Genomic DNA, 19,514 nt, shown 5'->3' with positions numbered 1-19,514 from the left:
GTACAAATTTTGTGCTTCAGCTTGTGCCTCATTCCTTATACGCGAACGCGACTTGGCCCTCGCGTTCGCGGTGCTTTCCCTGCTGTCACTGTGCGATCGCGGACATTACTATGCAATCACATAGTTTAAACTTTTCATTAGTGACATTAAGCCTTCGCGATCGCGGACATAGTCACGCGGTCGCATAGAAGGAAGCTAGTACTGTGAAGCACTCGAATTCCAGCTATGTTTTCTTGAACAAAAATGGTCTGAGGCTCGTCTGAAACTCACCCGAGCCCCTCGGGACCTCGTCCAATTATACCAACCAGTCCCATAACATAATACGAACTTACTCGGGGTCTCAAATCACATCAAATAATATCAAAATTATAATTCACACCTCGATTCGAACTTAAGAGTTTCAAACTTTTCAATTTACAAAACTTATGCCGAAACATGTTAAATGAATCCGGAATGACTTCAAATTTGGCACACAAGTCATAAATGACATAACAGAGCTATTCCAATTCCCAAAATCGAATTCTGACCCCGATATCAAAAAGTCAAATCCGTGATCAAACTTTGGAAATATTTAGCCTTTAAATTTCTAGTTTCAGTTAAATGGCCATAACTTGAGTTAGGGACTTCCAAATTAAATTTCGGGCATACGCCTAAATCCCAAATCACGAGATGGACCTATCGGAACTGTCAAAACACTGATTCGGGTCCATTTGCTAAAAATATTGACCAAAGTCAACTTAATTGAGTTTTAAGGCTATATTTTACATTTTAATCAATTTTTCACATAAAAAGTTGCTGAAAATTATACGGACTGCGCACGCAAGTCGAGGAATGATAAAAAGTACTTTTCGAGGTCTTAGAACACAGAATTAATTATTAAATTTAAAGATGACCATTTTGAGTCATCACAAAATCATAATATTTGTATGGATAAATTTTTTTTGAAATATGTGATCTTAAACATATCATAATATTTGTGTGACTCTAAAAGCCTCTCGTTAAGGATATAGTATGAAGTTTAAGTTAAATTTAGAATGGGTTTATTCTTTTTGGAATGGACAAAAAAAAATAAGTTCACATAAATTAAAATACAGAGAGTAATAAAGTTTTAAATACTAGCTAAACTCTAATAGGAGGGGGTTAAACTAGCTAGTTTCCAATTTCTTCCATTTTTCTAGCCTAGCATGAGTGAGATTCTGAAAAGTAAACTTGGGTTACGCATTTACACAAACCCAACGAAATTAAAGCCCAAATCACCAATTCAATGTCGATACTATAAAAGGCCCACACATAATCCAGCCCAAACCCATCCAAAACCCTAAATCCACTATATACATTCATCTCTTTGCTTTGCGAAGTAGGGTTTCACTTACTCTCTGCACACACACACAGAGTCGCACACGGCGGAGAGAAGCGGAGGAGGAAAATGCCGGCCGGTCATGGATTAAGGTCGCGTACGAGAGATTCATTCTCTCGTGCATTCAGAAAGAAGGGAACCATCCCACTTTCAACCTACTTGAGGATTTTCAAAATCGGGGACTATGTTGATGTCAAAGTGAACGGTGCTATTCACAAGGGAATGCCTCACAAGTTCTATCATGGCCGTACTGGCCGTATCTGGAACGTCACCAAACGCGCCGTTGGTGTCGAAGTTAACAAGCAGGTCCTCTCTCTCTCTCTCACACACACACACACGCACATGAATACAAATATGTGTACTCATTTACTCTTCAATTGTTTGTTGATTTGTAGCTTAAAGTAGTTTATTGATTGTTTGTACTTGTATATGGAGATAATTTTAGGGTCTGAAGTAGAATGAGATTTTCGTTTCGATTAAAATCAATGAATGGGGGTTCATATTGCTGAAATTGACTTAGGGTAGTTTGGGATTGAGTCATAGTTTTGTTGTAAAATTGATGAGAATGTAATAACTGATATTGCATACTAAGCTAATGTGAAGCCCCAGCCTTTGTCAATAGAATGCTAAACGGCTGACAATTATTTGGATGCAATTGTTAATAGTGGGAACTAAAATATTGTGAACAGCTCGAGTTATTCATGCTTGAATTCATTTCTTAACAATTACGTCTTTTTACATAAATAATTTCTGGCATCAAAGAGAAGTTATCAAATGTCAATCAACCAACTATGTTTGATTTCATTTCTAAAAGAATGTAATCTTTATTTCGAAAATTGCGTCGAATATTTAAAAGTTACCAATGTCGATCAATCAATTATCTTTCAACCCCAAACAAATTGGGGTTGGTTGTATGAATTCACTGGTTGTGAATGTAATAATAATGGTTGAGATATATATTTTCATTTGATCATGAAAGCAATGTGGTTTACTCTTCTTTACTAGTGCATTTGTCAGTAATATACTGGATTATCAAAGACATGCTACTTATTTCTGTATTCCTCTTTTTTGGATATTTGGGTGTGGGGAGTGTGGATATTTATTTGCTTGATTTACTAAATTGGAAATTTAATGGACTGAGAGTAGTCTTGGATGTCTGTTCTCCTTGTTTTTGTTTTTTTACGCTTATGCATTGTGCCTATTTTAAATTTTTTTTTTGCTTGCTGTGGATCTCAGGTTCGTAACAAAATCTTAAGGAAGAGGATCCATGTGAGGATTGAACATGTTCAGCTTTCCCGTTGCACTGAAGAAGTCAAAGAAAGAATTAAGAGGAATGACCAGCTAAAGGCCGAGGCCAAGGCTAGAGGAGAAGTTATCAGCACGAAAAGGCAACCCCTAGGACCCAAACCAGGTTTCATGGTTGAAGGCGCTACATTGGAGACTGTTACCCCCATACCATATGATGTGGTTAACGATTTGAAGGGAGGCTACTGATTTTACTTTGTTTATGAGCTGGTGATTATTTACGTGCTCTTTTATGAAATTGAAAGACAGGATTAGTTTTTTGGTGTCACCTCAGACTCTGCTTTTTAGCTATAAATTTTGTTGACATTATCACTGGAAGTCTTCATTGAACTTGTTGCTCCAAATGGAAGTGCAGAATTATCTATTACTAGAACCTATGCATTGATTTAAGAATATTAACCCAGATGTCTATGATTTCACAACCAAATTTAATATCTCAGAAAATGTTGTTCTTAAGCGCTTAATTTTGCATGGTCTCTTTTGCAGCGCGTGTATTATTGTGTTAAATGGGCATTGCCCCACTTATTAGGTGACAAACTATGCAGTGATTTTTGCGCAAAGTTGTAGAGTTCCATTTCAAACAGTGATTATACTTCGTCACCTTTGTTGCTGCCACAAAGCAGTAAAGATTCACATCATTTGTGTGCTCCTCAAACAATCTAATGTAATGATCAGCCAAATTCAAACTTGGCATTTGATTCCAGCTTTAGCTATTTAGTTGCAATCCTTTTGCCGCGTAGTTAGTGGTTCAATCTTCTTAGCAGAAGGGAAAAGTTTCAATGATGTTAGTTCTGATGAATTTTATTGCTAACATTTGAGCCGCTTTCCCTTAGTTATTACTAGTATTTTCTTAACTAAAAGGAGATTACAGTATGGAACAGGTCTTTATGTTTTTGGATTGTGAATATGAGTTAAAAAAAACTTCAGTTTGATGAACCATTCAAACACCAATTGTGCTGCACTGGGAATAGTGATCTGAAACCAAAGCATGAGGACATGGGTCATGGAATAGTTATTCAACAATTACAAGTTCTTGTCGTTCTCTTTTCTAATTTAAACCATGTTTCCCTTTAGAGGCCATTTCGATGAAAAAGTAGTTCTTGTTCAATTAACAACTGATGCATTTGAATCATAAATATTGGCCCCTCAGCGTTCAAACTCACAAAAGGTAAACTTACTGGTATTCATAACCAGTAACATGTCACATATAACCTACTCATGAGAATTTAAACTAAACCCAAAAGTCTCAAACTTTTTCCCTAGGCTTCTATCTGTAGAAGCAGAGAGGATGCAGAGTGCATAACCTTAATGCGTCTGCTATGGTTAGGAGGATAGCTCAAGAATTCCCTTTTTTCAGAGTTCAAGAACATCAATCATGCATAGTTTGTCATAGATTTGTTGAGACAGATGTATTAGTTCTGCTGATTTTAAGCAGACAGTGCCTATGTATTAGACTCTGGTCCTGCTGGTTTTGCATTGAGAAGTGGTTGCAATGCCTTAACGACTATCGTCATATTTGGCCGAAAATCTGCCTCATATTGAACACAAAGTGCTGCAACAGCAGCCATCTGAGAGGAAAGTATACATAAAAGCTATAAGTGGAATGAGCAGTTAGAGAAATGTAACATTAAAGATTAAAGGTTATCCAAGACCTCTTTTAACTAGTTTTTTAGCAAAGATTAGTAAGAAAACCTTAGCAATTGCTTTTGCAGGATAGTCATTATTTAGCTTGGGATCAACACACTGCTTCACTTTGTCTTCACTCAATCTTGGAGTTGCCTGCAGAAAATTTTAGAATGAATCAGTAAACTTGTGGTATGAATAAAGATAATTAGAAAAAGGTAGGATAAGAAGGTACCCATGTAACAAGACTCTGTTGTCCTTTGGGCATTGTATGATCTACTGGCTTCCTTCCTGTCAAGAGTTCTAAGAGAACAACTCCAAAACTATAGACATCACTTTTCTGTGTTATCTGTCCTGTCATTGCATACCTGCACAACAGTATGGTCTTTATATCAATTATCAACTGCTTGTAACAAGTAAAAAGGGACAGCCTGGTGCACTAAACTCCCGCTATGTGCGGGGTCCAGGGAAAGGCCGAACCACAAGGGTCTATTGTACGCGGCCTTACCCTACATTTCTGCAAGAGGCTATTTCCACAGCTCGAACCCGTGACCTCCTGGTCACATGGCAGCAACTTTACCAGTTACGCCAAAGCTCCCCTTCTACTGCTTGTAACAAGTGCTTTAAAAATATTATATCGATACTACATTTCTTTGTGTTTACTATAATGATGAGTTATTTTATAAAGTTTGGTAAACAGAAAGCCTATGTTGAGAAAATAAGCAGGGGTGTCATTGCAAGTTAGAACAAACTCAGAATGCAAGGCTTACTCTGGAGCATGGTAGCCAAATGTCCCCAAAACTCTAGTCGAATGCAGACGAGCTGCTGTATCGGAAGACTGGTTTGTCAAGTTGAAATCAGCAATTTTTGCTGTAAAATCATCAAAGAGAAGTACATTGCTGGATCTGACATCACGGTGAACAATAGGCGGCTGAACTTTTTCGTGCAAGTATTCGAGGCCTTTTGCTGCACCATAAGCAATTTTAACTCTCTCATTCCAGGTAAGAACTGGACCAGGCTCAGCACCTTGTACACCTTTTCTACCTACAACAAAACATCCAACAATCAATTATGATGCTGCAATCTATCTTGCATACATTTGATGCCTTTTGTATGTAAAGCATTAGTCGTTTGTGCAGCGTGCTATTACTGAAGCTCAGCAATATTTTAACAGTTCAGTTTGACATACCATGTAAAACATCATGTAGAGAGCCCATAGCTGCAAACTCGTATACCAAGATTCGATTGTTTGCTTCTAGACAATACCCCATGAGAGTCACAAAATGCTCATGCTTAAGTCTTGAAACCATTGATAACTGCATAGGTAGAAAAAGCAAATTTCATGTAGCATGTTTTTGCCACAAAAAGAAGAGAGAAATGCCATTATTAGGAAATTTACCTGGGCTGTAAAGTCAGAATCTGGTTCTGATGAAGAACTAGTATCCAACTTTTTAATTGCTGCTTGTTGGCCATCGCTTAATTTAGCAAAAAATACGCGTCCATAAGATCCTTCTCCAATCAAAGCTTTTTGACCAAAATTACCAGTCAATTTATTTAGCTCATCCAATGACACAACCGGTATCTCAATTGGTAAAACTTTCTGCGGAGTTCCAGTTTTTGCACCACCCCCTGGTTCTCCTCTATCACTGGCTACAACACCAAAAAAGCTAAACTTTGATATACAAAATACTGGTTTTAGGAGAAGAGGGGGATGGTTCTTCTTACAAGCAAAAAGGGTAGCTCGATACACTAAGCTCCCGCTATACGCGGGGTTCACGGAAGGGTTGGACCACAAGGGTCTATTGTACGCAACATTACCATGCATTTGTACAACCTAAGACTCAGAAGTGAAAGGTATGCTAGTTCATGAGGCACAACTTGCATAAAAAACAATGTGATGCTCTATCTATTATTTCTAAAGTAATGCTCCAGCTTAATATAGGCAGTTTGATCCCAAAACCATAAAGCTATATATAGCTAAGATAATTCTTTCAAGCATATAAAAAGAGAGGGTAGGAGAGCAAATAACATACCCCTACCTGGTGTTTAAATTAAACGTAAATAATTTAATCTTAAAGTTGCAAACTAAAGTGAGAATATATATCACTTAACAATGATTAAATAATAAAAGTGTATATACAAGATGCATGTCTTGTACTTATTGATTTGGAGTAAACACCGAATAGAGGTAATTTTTTCGAGTAAGGAGCATATATACCACCACCGTAGGGATTGCCGGCTCTAGGAGGGGCTGTATTTTGGTTAGACGGCGGACCACCGCTGTATACGTCTTCTTCTCCACCTCCACAGCACGACATTGTCGTTCAATTATGGAAGGCACAATCTCTCTTCCCAAAATGCTGATTTTATCAATCCATATAATGCTTCCGAGTAAAATTTTATATGTTACACAGCAGATTTCCTATGAAAATTTTAAAAAGATATTGATTAAAATACAGGTCTAACAATAAAAAAAAAATATGTAACAAAAAACCAATAAGACATATGGGGTATTTAGTCCTTGAAAACTGACAATCATGAAAGGAAAGCACCGGAGAAAAGGACATCGTTGTTCTTTATCCCGTTGAACCAAACATGTTTATTTTAGGTGTTTTACTAACTAATTTACAGAATAAAAATTATAATAACAATATTAAAATGATAAATAGGAGAAATATTACGTACCAAAGTTTTTATGGAAAGCAGCAATCTATCTTGGAAAATGAATCTGGGAAAAGGGGGAGACAGAAAGGAGATGGAAGATTGAAAAACAAAGAAAAAGGAGAAAGGAAGTTGCTTAATTGCTTTTATTTCTCTTTCTTGATTTTTTTAATTTTTTTGTTGTTGCTAAATTTCTCTGTTTCTATATTATGGATCTTTGGTAGATTGCAAAGAACGGATTTTTCTGTTTTAAACGGGAAAGTCGCATGGACTCATTTAACCGCTTAAAACCAACACATTTCTACGTACTAACTAGGAGTATATTGTATATACATGCAGTTTTTCCTTTTCCCTTTACTTTTTCTTATTCAAAATATAACAAATGTATTGACAATGAAAATTTCGGTGTTTCTATATATAATTCTTGCCTTAGCATTAATAAATCAAACGACAAACAGCTTTTCCAAATCTCGCTTTTGGCCTATCCCACTCTAAAAATCTCATTATCTTCTTACTCTTAGCTAACACTGAGGAATATACAACAACAACAACCCAGTATAATCTCACTAGTGGGGTTTGGAGAGGGTAGTGTGTACGCAGACCTTACCCCTACCCTGGGGTAGAGAGGCTGTTTCCGATAGACCCTCGACTCCCTCCCTCCAAGAACTCCCTACCTTGCTTTTGGGGTGACTCGAACTCACAACCTCTTGGTTGGAAGTGGAGGGTGCTCACCACTAGAACAACCCACTCTTAAACTGTCACCACAAGTCCATAACCATTTTTTCCTATTAATTGGTAAGAAATAACCAAAACAAGAAATAAATTAACTTTATTTCATGCAAATTAGGTAGTGTATACCTTTTACATCAGAGTGGAATATGACTTAATTATATGCTATCTTCATAAGAGATCCTGAGCTGATATGATATACAACATATGCAAAAAAGGCAAAGTATAAACTTAAGAGTTTCTGAAAAATTGACACTGTACAATTGCCTATGCACTACTAACTTCTCTAGTGCTCTTTCCATATACGACCTGTGACTTTCAATGTAAGCTCTTGTCCATTATTTCCACCAGAAAAGAAAAGTGCCAAGCTTCTTGGAATAATAAGTCCATCTTGACAGTCGCGAACTTTTCTGTGGCTATCTCGGATACTCCTAGGAATACCTTGCCATGTCAATTTACGGCCAAAACCACAAACTTCTAGACTATAGGCGAACATTTTGGCTTCATTGTCCTCGCCCATAAAACGTAGAAAGGCCATGTAAACTGGTGTCATACCAAGTGAAAATGCCTCAAAGTGCAAGCAGAACTGTTTTCCATAACAGTCGAAAACCTGCATTGTGTAAAAGATGTCATTGAGCAGTCTGTGAGTTAAGGAATTTCCTCAAAGGGTGTGTTCGAACTTGAAAGAAGTTAAAAAACTTTCCCACAAAATATATGTTATGTACCTCTAAAACTTGATATTTTACCTATATATACAGTGTAATATACAGTCAATTGACTACCCTAACCAAAGTGTGGCTTCGCCCATGTGTGAGTCATAACATAGAAATGTAAGGCTTTTGTAACGATACAGTCTTTCTTTAAAGAAGAATACAAACATTTACTAACAAATTTATAAAAAGAGAAATAGTCTGTTTTAGCCTGAGAGAAGTACAAAATCCCCCACCCCCCTTTCAAATTTTTTTTTTTGACAGAAGTACTACTCTCTTCGATCTAAAAAGATTATTTTAGTTTGACTTAGCACAAACTTTAATAAAGAAGAGAAAACTTTTGAGATATGTGGTCTTAAATAAGACCTAACATTTGTCCGGCCATAAAACTTTTAAAACTTATGGTCTGAAACGTGACATATCTCTTATGTGGCTATAAATGCTTCTTATTAAGGAAATTTTGAAAGGTGCCAATCTTTTTTAAACTGACTAATAAGGAAATAGTGCCCATCTTTTTGAAACAGAGGGAGTAGCATTTTGAACATCATCAGTTGGAAAACAAGGCATTTGATACATGAGAACAACATTTACCACTAACTGTTAAAAGTAGCAGAGACTTACTGTGAGCATCCATATTGCATTCTCAACTTCCTCTGGATTTGATTTGACATATCGATGATTGAAAGTGCATCCAAAATGCATATCAATCTTGTGGTCCTCCTTAAGATGTAACATGAGTGTTGGAATGTCCCCTTTTATGGAGCACTCTGATCCAGCATATGGACAATGGTAAGGCCGAAATTTACAACGTTGTTCATGTTTGAGCTTCCGATAGTAGGGTAATATTTTGTGACAGCCAAGATTTTGATGTCTGCAGGGCAATTCCAATGACTCTGCTACTTTCTCCAAGGCTAAACACCTTATGTTTCCAAGTTCAACTTGGCAAGTAGGACAGCAATTATGTGCTCCAGACTTGCAGTTGGTGCATAGTGTATGGCCATTTGGACACTACATGGATTATATAATATGAGATAAAAAGATTGGAATACAAAATACAAGTGCTTATCTATCAACAAATAAAGCTATGTTTATAGATCTTCTACAAGCAATCTGTTGTAGAAGTAATAAACTTCTTCATTATAGGTGATATCTAGAGTTTGTTCAACAGTTTTCAACATGTTTAGAGCTCATGTGAATCTAACTACTAGCATCGGTCCTGGTAAAGACCCCTCTTTCGTTCAAGCAAAGGGCGCCTAACCTGAAAGAGGAAAACAGTAGTAAAATACTCCATCCGTTACAATTTCTATGAACCTATTTTCTTTTTAGTCCGTGCCAAAAAGAATGACCACTTTCCATATTTGGAAACCATTTAACTTCGTGCAATGATTTATAGCCACATAAAATATATGTTCCTCATTTTACACCATAAGTTCAAAAGTTTTTTCTTTTTTCTTAAACTCCGTGCCTAATCAAGTAGGTTAATATAAATTGAAACGGAGGGAGTATATGTTTATGAGCTGGAAATTCAACAAAGAAACAGAGTTTCAAAATTTACCCCTTCCGCACTCAGGTGGATAATTTGGAAAGAAAGAAATTCGAGAAATCTTGCAAATTCTTATTTCACTCGCATATAAACACTTTTTCGTATACTCTTGGATTACACTCAGTATCCCAACTGTATAGATGACCGGGTTCTAGACAGCTATAGTATCTTAATGTGATGTATTAACCCCAGAATATCCATACTATGTCACAACTATTGTTATAAACCTAATGTGCAGTTTCATAGTATAAACTTCAAATTGCAACCCAATTTTTTCTAGAGGAGGTTAGCAAAAGCGACCCCTTGTAAGTTACTATGTTGAGTCATCTTTCTTCTGCCTAAGTCTTGGTTGACAAAGTCGCCTGGCAACTGTACCGGTGGGAGACTACACGTTAAAACAGTCTAGGCGCGAGCAAGTTAGTCCAGTCACAACCGTTACAAAGAAAAGAATAGATATAAAGAATTTGATAGCATATGTGAACAATCACATAAAGAGGAGTATTAACCTGGTAAACTGGAGGATACATGGACCTTGTGCAGATTGGGCACTCAAGCAACTCATGAACACTATGAATTGAAGACTTTCTAAACTTTTCACCAAGATATGTAATACTTTTCTCTAGCTGTGTATTTGTTGTGTCACAACTTATAAAATTTTGCCATGTTTCTATAATTTCTTTGCAACTAGCACCACCTCCAGGAGCCATTCTAAACTTAGATGATATACTTCTATTTGCACCACTTAAATAGCCAAAGATTAATCACTGTAAATTGCTGACTTGGTGAGTCTAGTCTCTGGTCTCTATAGACAGAGTTGAAAGACTAGAAAATCAAAGAGAGGAAGCAACATTAAAATTACGCAAAGAATACCATATATACTGGTAGAAGTTCAGATGCTCATTTTGACTTAGTTTTTAGTGGGGAATAGACAAAATCAGAGAAACAGTGAACCAGTAATTATTGAGTGGGGACTTAGTCTGCTATTTTTTTATTAGCTCTATATGTCTTGTTTTTTCTCATTTGGGTAGATGAGGTAGGTAGAACTTTGAACTAATTTAGACCAAATAGATTCTTTCAACAACCTAATCACAAAATTAAAAATGAGCTTTTTTAGCTTATTGGTTATCTCAAACTCAAAGAAACAACAGATGACCAAACACAAACTCCAAAATATATAAAGCTGAAAAAATATTTTAGATGCATTCATCTGTTTAGGTGGTTTAATACATCCATTTGGCAAAAAATATTTTCAGAATAAGAAGACTTGAACCAGGCCTCAGCAGTCAAATATGAATGTATATTTTCTAGCACCCAAATACTTGCTATTACGGCAGATTTTTCATATGCGGTATCAACATTTGAAGAAATGAACAAATTATTATAATAACAAACGATGACTTTTTTATACTTATACAATATTTCCGTTCTGCTTATAATCTATATATTCATATTTAGCAAAAAATCGACTAAGCGGTGTGTCGTAACACCATATGGGGCAAGGTGTATCAACCTTCGCCCAACTAGCATATGTATCGAGTAATTTTGAAAATTCTAATTTCTTATGATTTTTATTCATTTCATTGACAATCGATTTTGGGTGCATTCTTTTTTTCTAGAGTTTATTTTGTGCTCCTTTTTTTTGAGCTATAAAGTAAGCACATACATCGTTCGGCAAATGAAAAGCTCCATACTTGTTGGGTACCACAAAACTATAATAATAGAACTGTCATATAAGACATATATACTATATTCACATTTCACACAGAGACAATTCAATGAATCCAGTGCTTTTAAATGATATTAACGAAAAAGACGAAAAGATAGGTCTTATATAGTTTTATCTTGTCATCAAGCATCTTTCTTGCAATCAACCATTACTTTCATGTTTAAAGTTTAAACACAAAATGGGTTTTTTGCGGAAAGCTCAATTGCCCGTTCACAACAAGACAAAAAGGTTTTATATACAGATTTGGATTTTCTTGGTTATCTCCTTGCGTTTCAACGACATATTTTCTATATTTGAAAATAATTAACTTTGCACTTCCCATATTATTCTTATTGAGAGGCTTTTATAGCCATACAAATGTTATGGTATGTTTAAGGCCACAAGTTTTAAAAGTTTGTCACACAAATACTATGACATGTTTAATACCACAAGTTTGAAAATTCTTTCTTTATTTTTTTACAATCCGTGCCGATTCAAACTATGTCAAATAGATTGGGACGGAGAGAGTATCATTGTAAAATCGAGTTAGATCATTTTTTTAACTAATTAGGTAAGATAATCCAACACAATGTGGCATATTTTTGCATGTAACCAAGAACACGATTGAGATATATGCAGAGTCAACCAAAATATACACAAAAAAAGTGGTTAACCTGAGAGAGTGGACTATAAATCCTATACAATAGGCAACTGTTTGATTACTTTCTCACTTTTCCACTCCCCCGGGGGGTGGAGGCGGATTCGTGTTCCGTTGTTGATGCGCTAAAGAGGTCTGAGAGTCTTTTTAGGGGCACTGATCCATGAAGAACCGGCAACTGCAAATCTCCACAATGCGCATGTAACCAAGAACACGATTGAAATATACGCAGAGTCAACCAAAATATACACAAAAAAATGGTTAACCTGAGAGAGTGGACTATAAATCCTATACAATAGACAACTGTTTGATTACTTTCTCACTTTTCCACTCCCCCGGGGGGTGGAGGCGGATTTGTGTTCCGTTGTTGATGCGCTAAAGAGGTTTGAGAGTTTTTTTAGGGGCACTGATCCATGAAGAACCGGCAACTGCAAATCTCCACAATGCATTAGCATGCTCTGGCAAAGCATACTCTATACCGACTCTAGGACCAACTAGTATCTCATCTGGTTCTGGCCCATCTAAGAGTTCAAGACCACCTGTCATACGCATAGAGTAGGCGGGAGTTTCATATAGTCGCCAAAATTTGAAAAATGGAACTCAGAGAATGCTTACCGGCAGTATATAGGGCATGGCTAGACCATTCTGTTGATAGTCCTAATGCCTGACCAACCTACAAAATCACACCAATTACACTATCATGTAAGTTTGTGATGACTGCAAATCATTTCTTTACGGAAATGAAACATATACAAGTGATCTCAGCAATTGTTTTGAGGTGATACAGCAGGGATATGACCGACAAGTACTTTCAAATGTTTCTACTAACTTAGATATTAATTTTACTTTCTATTTCTTACCATGCTCATCTTCAAATGGAAGGTTGTTCATACTTGAGAAAGCTCAAGCTCTGAAACTATATATGCTAATGGCAGAATGACCTGAAGAGCTCAATGCCTGAAGTGAAGACTATTCTCCTTAGTCAGAATCCACTAGGTTAGACAGAAAACATATCTCACCTCTTACGTATCATTATATACTAATGTTCTATATGAACCAAGAAGGGGAAACTTCGAGTAACGGTAAAGTTGTCTCCGTGTGACCTATACGTTACGGGTTCAAGCCGTAGAAGTAACCACTAATGCTTGCATTAGGTTAGGCTGTTTACATCACACAGCTTTGGGTGTGGCCCTTCCCCGGACCCTGCGTGAACGCGGGATGCCTTGTGCACCGAGCTAAAAGAAAAAAGAAAAAGTTCAATACGAACCAAATTTTGTTCCTTATAAAGAGCGGAATTTGCATTTTTCCAAGCCATTTTTTGCAATTTGCTAGAACATCTCAAATTGCTCATACTACTACTATGACTTGTATAACAAACTTCTTCCAACCTGGATATACCAACCAAGCTTCCAGAAATTGCAAGTAATATTTTCCTAATACTGAAATATTAGAACTATGCTTCTCTAAATGTAAGCAATGGAATTCAAGTAGAGACAATTGCATTTCGCCTTTCCACCGAAATGAAAAGTATTTGGATGGAGATGACCATAAACTAAAATTGGATGCTTCCATAGCTACAGTTGAGATTCACAATGAGGGCCTCTATAAATCTACAAGACCGCAAGAAACTCATCAAGGAAGTTAATAAACTGAAAACTCAAATTAGTCATATAGCCAATACAGAAAGAATCCTCAATTTATACCTTTAAATGATATTTACTCCATTGAACATGATATTTCAGATATCACAACTATCATCTGAAACTCAGATTACTCTTAGCCAGTGAAAACAACCATTGTCCAGTGACTCGATGTAAAAAGGAATCCAATGGAAGCTTAAAACATCACAATTGCCAAAAATATAAAACCCATCCAACAAGGAACAAATGGTCAGATAAAGGCCCTAAGGACATTTCATAAGCAAAGGTTTCATGAATGCACGATGTTTTGCTACCCATGACACATGCGGCAGATATCTAGAAAAACGTAGTTGTACTCGATAGTACTTGTTTTAATTTTTAATGCATAAAGAAACTCCCAAGGATTCCTGGAAAAGGCAGAGTAGGAGATACTAGAGACTAGTGTCCTTGAACCAAATAAAATAGGTTCAAGCTAAATTCAATAACACAAAGCCAAACTCTTTTGATATGGACTTAAATCAAGTAAGGGGACTAAACTCTAGGTAATCTTTAAGAAAGTTTTGTTCAATATAATGATGTTAAACAAGTAACTTAAGTTTTTATAACCCAACAAAGGTCATAACTTACCTTTCCAGGACCTGCAAGAAGAATAGGCTTCTCATTTTCTAAACCCCGGCGCTGCTGAATAGTACCCAAACCTGCAGTGTTTAGTCCATTATCATTGAAGAAAACCCTAAATGGTATTTTGACTTCGTTTAAAATAATAAACTAGCCTAAGTGTCCAAGCACGCAGAACTTGAGAGAGAAGATCATCATAACTGGGTGTCGGTGAAGTGTGCTTCAATTTCAATGTGTGTCTATATAACCTTGCTTTCCATTTGTCATGCAAGCATGGGAATTCCACTTCATGGATCAAAGTTGAACTCATGATATTCAAACAGTTATAGCAGATGTTTATCTTCCCTGGCCATAGCTCCGACTATCTTAATATTGGTTGATGAAATCAACTAAACCAGACAAGTTTTAGTTAATTATTTTAAAAGAACCAGAATATTCAAGAACTACAGTTGCTTCAGTAATATTTCATTGGATGCATTTAGCTACACCTATACTATCATTTAATTGTTTTCTCGAGGTGCACGAATGCAACAAATGTAAAAAAATAAACCTTCGCAGAGTGAAGAGTGACTTTGACGAACGCATGCATTGAACTGCAGTGGGGCTAAAGAGATCAAATAGAACATATCAAACTGAACTGGGGAACAAATTTACAACTATAAAACGTAGGAGTATGAGAGTATGTAATTCAGTTTACCACTGATGGGAGCACATGAACGAATCAAAACAGCTGCTCCAATTCCTTCCTTATCTGCTACAACATTGAGCATCATGTGCAAACCATAGCAGAGGTAGACATACGCATGACCACCAGGACCAAACTATCAATCACAAATTATTAGAAAATTTAGAAGACACCCCCAATATTATGCTCTATAACATATACTAATAGATGTCATGGCACAGTGCCACAAAGAAATGAATAATAATTCAGTTATAAAGAACACATTGAAATGTTTCATATGGCTCCAAAAACTAATACACACTCACTGTGCTCACAAAAGGATATGTCCAACTCTAAATTGATTTATACTTCAGACAAAGAGCAAGAAATTCATGATTGTAAATGTTTTTTCCACCATAAAACAATCTAATTTCTTCTTGTAAGCAACTACTTCCTACATTCTACTCCAGAAACTCTGGAGATTTGTCCAACTTCTAGTCACAAGTTTAAATACACAATGGTATCAGCTTTCATATGGTTTATGTTAATCAATATGTAGTGCAGGACAGCAATAACATTTTTTCTATGGGTAAGTGCGGCAATATATTTGATGACAGACACTGCACATCATATCTCCAGGTCCAACATAATGAGGTGGCCGGGTGATTCCCTTTAAAACTAGTAAACAAGTACTTGCGCAATAGAACGAAACCCATCTATTATCTTGCATAAATTTTATATTAGAGAATTTAAAAAAAGGAAAATGTCAAACTCGAGTTAACCGCTCGTTTAAAAGCTCCACATTCTTGTTTATATATGTCTGCAACAAAATTTGAACACACTTTCTTCTGAGTATACAAAAACAAGGGTGATATATACTCTGAAAGTTTGGGAGAGGGTGGTGGAGATCCAGGTAAGGAAGAGTGTGTCCATTTCCAGAGAACCAATTTGGATTCATGCCGAGGCGATAGACCACTGAAGCCATTTATCTTGTGAGGAAATTGGTGGAGCAGTATAGGGAGAAGAAAAAAAACAAATTGCATATGGTGTTTATTGACCTAGAAAAAGCATATGACAAAGTCCCTACAGATGTTTTATTTCGGAGGCTAAAGGTGTACTTGTAGCATACATTAGGGCAATTAATGACATGTATGATAGAGCCAAGACCCGGTTTAGGACAGTGAGAGGTGACTCGGGATACTTTCCAGTAGAGATGGGGTTACACCAGGGTTCACCTCTTAGTCCGCTTTTGTTTACCTTGGCGATGGATGTATTGACGCGCTACATTTAAGGGGAGGTACCATGGTGCATGTTATTTGCAGAAGATATAGTACTAATTGACAAGACACGAGGCGGAGTTAGCACTAGGCTGGAGGTGTGGAGACAAACCCTGGAATTTAAAGCTTTCAAGTTGAGCAGAACCGAGACTGAATACTTGGAGTGCAAGTTCAGTGACGCTACCCAAGAAGTTGATGTGGAAGTGAGGCTGGATTCACAAGTCATCCCTAAGAGAGACAGCTTCAAGTACCTTGGACCAGTAATGCAAGGCAATGGTGAGATACGATGATGTCACAAGAAGTATTGGGAACAGGTAATTAGACAGGACGTAACATATTTTCAGCTTACATACGACATGACTCTTGATAAGCTGGTGTGGAGGGCGAGTATTAGGACAGAAAGCTAGTAGGCAGTTGCACATATTTCTTTTCCTTCCAGTAGTAATAGCGTTAATCTAGTATTTCCATATTCTTAAAATTCTATTACTACCTGATGTCGCTTGTGTTTTGACTGTTCTACTTTACTGTTGTTGTTATTGACTCCCTGACTTTTACACTATAGCATTTCTTCTCTATACTATCACATTTTGCATGCTTGCTTGGAGCCGAGAGTCTGTCGGAAATAACCACTCTACCTGCACAAGGTAGGGGTAAGGCTGCATACGCACTATCATTCCGAGACCCCTACTTGTTGGATTACACTGAGTTTGTTGTTGTTGTTGTTACACTTTCTTCTCAGCATTCACCACTAATGTAAAGCAAATGCTCAAAAATAGCAGCTTTAAGAATCTTACAACAGGAGCAGTCCTAGCTGTTTTGCCAAATCGACCATGACAAGCTGAATCATTTGGCCTATAAGCTTCCACCTATCAAACAAGTTCATTTAACAACACAAACATCAACCCCATTAATGAAACGACCAAATTCAACAACCATTAAAGCAGGCCAAACACATTAAATGAAGAACACAAATAACATTAAAAACCTCAGTTATTTGAAGAACCACGTCATCTCTCCTAAGGAACTTGCCAAGCAAACGAGGGGCAAGATCAAGTGCATCAATTTGGTAAAAATCTTGGGTCAAGATTGGATTTTTATTCAAGAAAGCTATAAGGGTAGTGTTAATTTGAGGGATTGGGAGGTTTTCTTGAGATTCTGAGTTGGGTTTTGAATCTTTTGATTTGGGCTTGTTTTTTACTTTAATGATTGTGGTTTTGGATGATGAAGCTTTGGTTTTGGTGGTGATTTTTTGGACAGTAATTTTGTGATTTGTATCATTTTTTAGGCAATGGGGTTTCTTCATTGGATTAATATTAGTATTAACTGGAGAAACAAATAGCAGACGAGCGGGCAGCTTAGAGGAGAACCATAGCATATGGGAATTTGCTGGGCGGAAAGAACTTTGTCAATTCCAATTGAGGTTTTAAAATAAGTTACTACTACAAAGTAAACATTTTCAAATTTGTAATTTATATTTTATTTAAGTAATTAAGAAATGGCTGTTGGTCTTAGAAACAGACTTCTGTTTGATTTTTTACATGTATAAAAAGTGTAAACTAATACTATGAGTCAAGTAAAAGCAGTGGCGAAACCAGAAATTTTACAAAGAGTATTCAAATTTTAACCTATACGTAAAATATTTTTCAGATGAATGAATGCATCAATTTTGTTTTTTAATATCGCTACTTTGCATTTTTCTAAAAATTCATCATTCATCCAACTTATAAAGTCATTCTTGATAAATTTCATTGCTGAAAGACTCTTTCAACGATTGCCCTAGAAAATTGAACACTCTTTAACGTTAAACTGCTTATCTCAATCATTTTAAATGTGTTTAAAATTTAATTTATATCCCTTTATTACAATATTTAAGCTATAACTACAGAATAATTTTCTAACCATGGGTGTTCAAGTGACCACCCTTGGTCAAGTGTAGCTACGCCAATGAGTGAGACGTTCTTTCATTTTTCTAGAGTTTACGGATTCGAAAAGGGTGCATTTATCAAGCTAGTATTATTAGTGTCATTTGGATAACCATTTACAATTGAAATAAATAAGAATATTTTAAAAAAAAAAATTGTGGAAAACAATCTGTGTTAGCATGATTATTTGTCAAAAATAAGTTTTGGAATAGGATCGTGTTAAGGTTGTATATTTACCAATATAAAAAGTCTGAAATTGCAACCTATTACTTGACAAAACTTTCAATCAAATTCTCACGTAATTAAAACAGTTTATGTTATGTAATTTTTTTTTTACGTATCCATATAATAACATGCATTAGACTAACATAATAAGTTTGGATAAAAACAATACAAAAAATAAAAATGCAGACTGTTCATTATTTGAATTAACCAAAAAAAGATAATAGAAACTACGTCGCCTGAGAGATTCGAACTCTCGCGGGGAAACCCCATGTACTTAGCAGGCACACGCCTTAACCACTCGGCCAAAGCGACGCTTGTGATACAGGATGGAGGTCTTATTTCTAGTATTTCTGGAATCCCTAGCCCGTTTGGACATAAGAATTTTTTCGTTTTTTTTTTCCGAAAAATTTTCGCTTTTTTTCGAAATCAATGTTTGGCCATAAAATTTTCAATTTTCACTTGAAAATGAATTATGAAATTTTTTAAAAAATTTGAAAAACTCCAAAAAGCTGTTTTTCAAAATTTTCACATGACTCACAAAACTTCAAAAACAACCCAAAATTATATTTATGTCCAAACACAACTTTAATTTTTAAATACCATTTTCACTGGAAAAACTTTTCACTTTTTTTTTGGAATTTTACAATTCTTATGTCCAAACGCCCACTAAATTCTAAATATTTGATTCCTTGTTTCATTTTCCTGCATCTTTATTTCTATTCGTACATGGCTTCAAAACAAATAAATCTTTGCCGTGGGAGATTGGTGCCTCTTGAGGTATCCTTTTGATGGGTTATTCCTTTTTCTGTATTTTTTATCCAGTACTTAATTAGACTCTTGTGGTCTGGCTCTTCTTCGGACTTCGCGCATAGCGGAA

At 36.1% G+C, this 19,514-nt stretch overlaps 4 protein-coding genes and 1 non-coding gene across 6 annotated transcripts; 1 reads left to right on the top strand and 4 right to left on the bottom strand.

The window, feature by feature from the left end:
* Positions 1 to 1,313: 1,313 nt before the first annotated feature.
* Positions 1,314 to 3,035, top strand: LOC104098905 (large ribosomal subunit protein eL21x/eL21w). The gene is made up of 2 exons (XM_009605756.4): positions 1,314 to 1,663; positions 2,594 to 3,035. The coding sequence occupies exons 1-2, from the start codon at positions 1,427 to 1,429 to the stop codon at positions 2,849 to 2,851; spliced, it is 495 nt and encodes a 164-aa protein (XP_009604051.1). The 5' UTR covers positions 1,314 to 1,426; the 3' UTR covers positions 2,852 to 3,035.
* Positions 3,036 to 3,759: 724 nt separating this feature from the next.
* LOC104098904 (probable protein kinase At2g41970) lies at positions 3,760 to 7,229 on the bottom strand. Its single transcript, XM_009605754.4, has 8 exons — positions 6,971 to 7,229; positions 6,504 to 6,707; positions 5,685 to 5,935; positions 5,475 to 5,601; positions 5,056 to 5,329; positions 4,521 to 4,653; positions 4,355 to 4,441; positions 3,760 to 4,230 (listed from the first exon to the last, which is right to left on the bottom strand). The coding sequence occupies exons 2-8, from the start codon at positions 6,601 to 6,603 to the stop codon at positions 4,105 to 4,107; spliced, it is 1,098 nt and encodes a 365-aa protein (XP_009604049.1). The 5' UTR covers positions 6,604 to 6,707; positions 6,971 to 7,229; the 3' UTR covers positions 3,760 to 4,104.
* Positions 7,230 to 7,749: 520 nt separating this feature from the next.
* LOC104098903 (E3 ubiquitin-protein ligase SINAT2-like) lies at positions 7,750 to 10,855 on the bottom strand. The gene is made up of 3 exons (XM_009605753.4): positions 10,435 to 10,855; positions 9,007 to 9,393; positions 7,750 to 8,285 (listed from the first exon to the last, which is right to left on the bottom strand). The coding sequence occupies exons 1-3, from the start codon at positions 10,633 to 10,635 to the stop codon at positions 7,962 to 7,964; spliced, it is 912 nt and encodes a 303-aa protein (XP_009604048.1). The 5' UTR covers positions 10,636 to 10,855; the 3' UTR covers positions 7,750 to 7,961.
* A 1,350-nt stretch (positions 10,856 to 12,205) lies between these two features.
* Positions 12,206 to 17,907, bottom strand: LOC104098902 (DNA-3-methyladenine glycosylase). Of its 2 annotated transcripts, XM_070194926.1 has the most exons (6): positions 17,476 to 17,907; positions 17,285 to 17,356; positions 15,247 to 15,370; positions 14,559 to 14,629; positions 12,907 to 12,964; positions 12,206 to 12,830 (listed from the first exon to the last, which is right to left on the bottom strand). In XM_070194926.1, exons 1-6 carry the CDS (start codon positions 17,863 to 17,865, stop codon positions 12,667 to 12,669), a joined length of 879 nt encoding a protein of 292 aa, XP_070051027.1. In that variant the 5' UTR covers positions 17,866 to 17,907; the 3' UTR covers positions 12,206 to 12,666. The 2 variants fall into 2 exon arrangements, with proteins under 2 accessions (XP_070051027.1, XP_070051028.1); XM_070194927.1 differs by lacking the exons at positions 17,285 to 17,356; positions 17,476 to 17,907 and adding an exon at positions 17,126 to 17,230.
* A 960-nt stretch (positions 17,908 to 18,867) lies between these two features.
* Positions 18,868 to 18,949, bottom strand: TRNAS-GCU (transfer RNA serine (anticodon GCU)). Its single transcript has one exon. It is a non-coding gene; the product is annotated as a tRNA-Ser (tRNA).
* Between the last annotated feature and the right edge of the window lie 565 nt (positions 18,950 to 19,514).

This window comes from Nicotiana tomentosiformis, chromosome 2, assembly GCF_000390325.3.
Source record: "Nicotiana tomentosiformis chromosome 2, ASM39032v3, whole genome shotgun sequence".
Taxonomy (NCBI): Eukaryota; Viridiplantae; Streptophyta; class Magnoliopsida; order Solanales; family Solanaceae; genus Nicotiana; species Nicotiana tomentosiformis.
The sequence above is the reverse complement of the archived record's forward strand: the minus strand, read 5'-3'. Positions and strand labels throughout refer to the sequence as shown.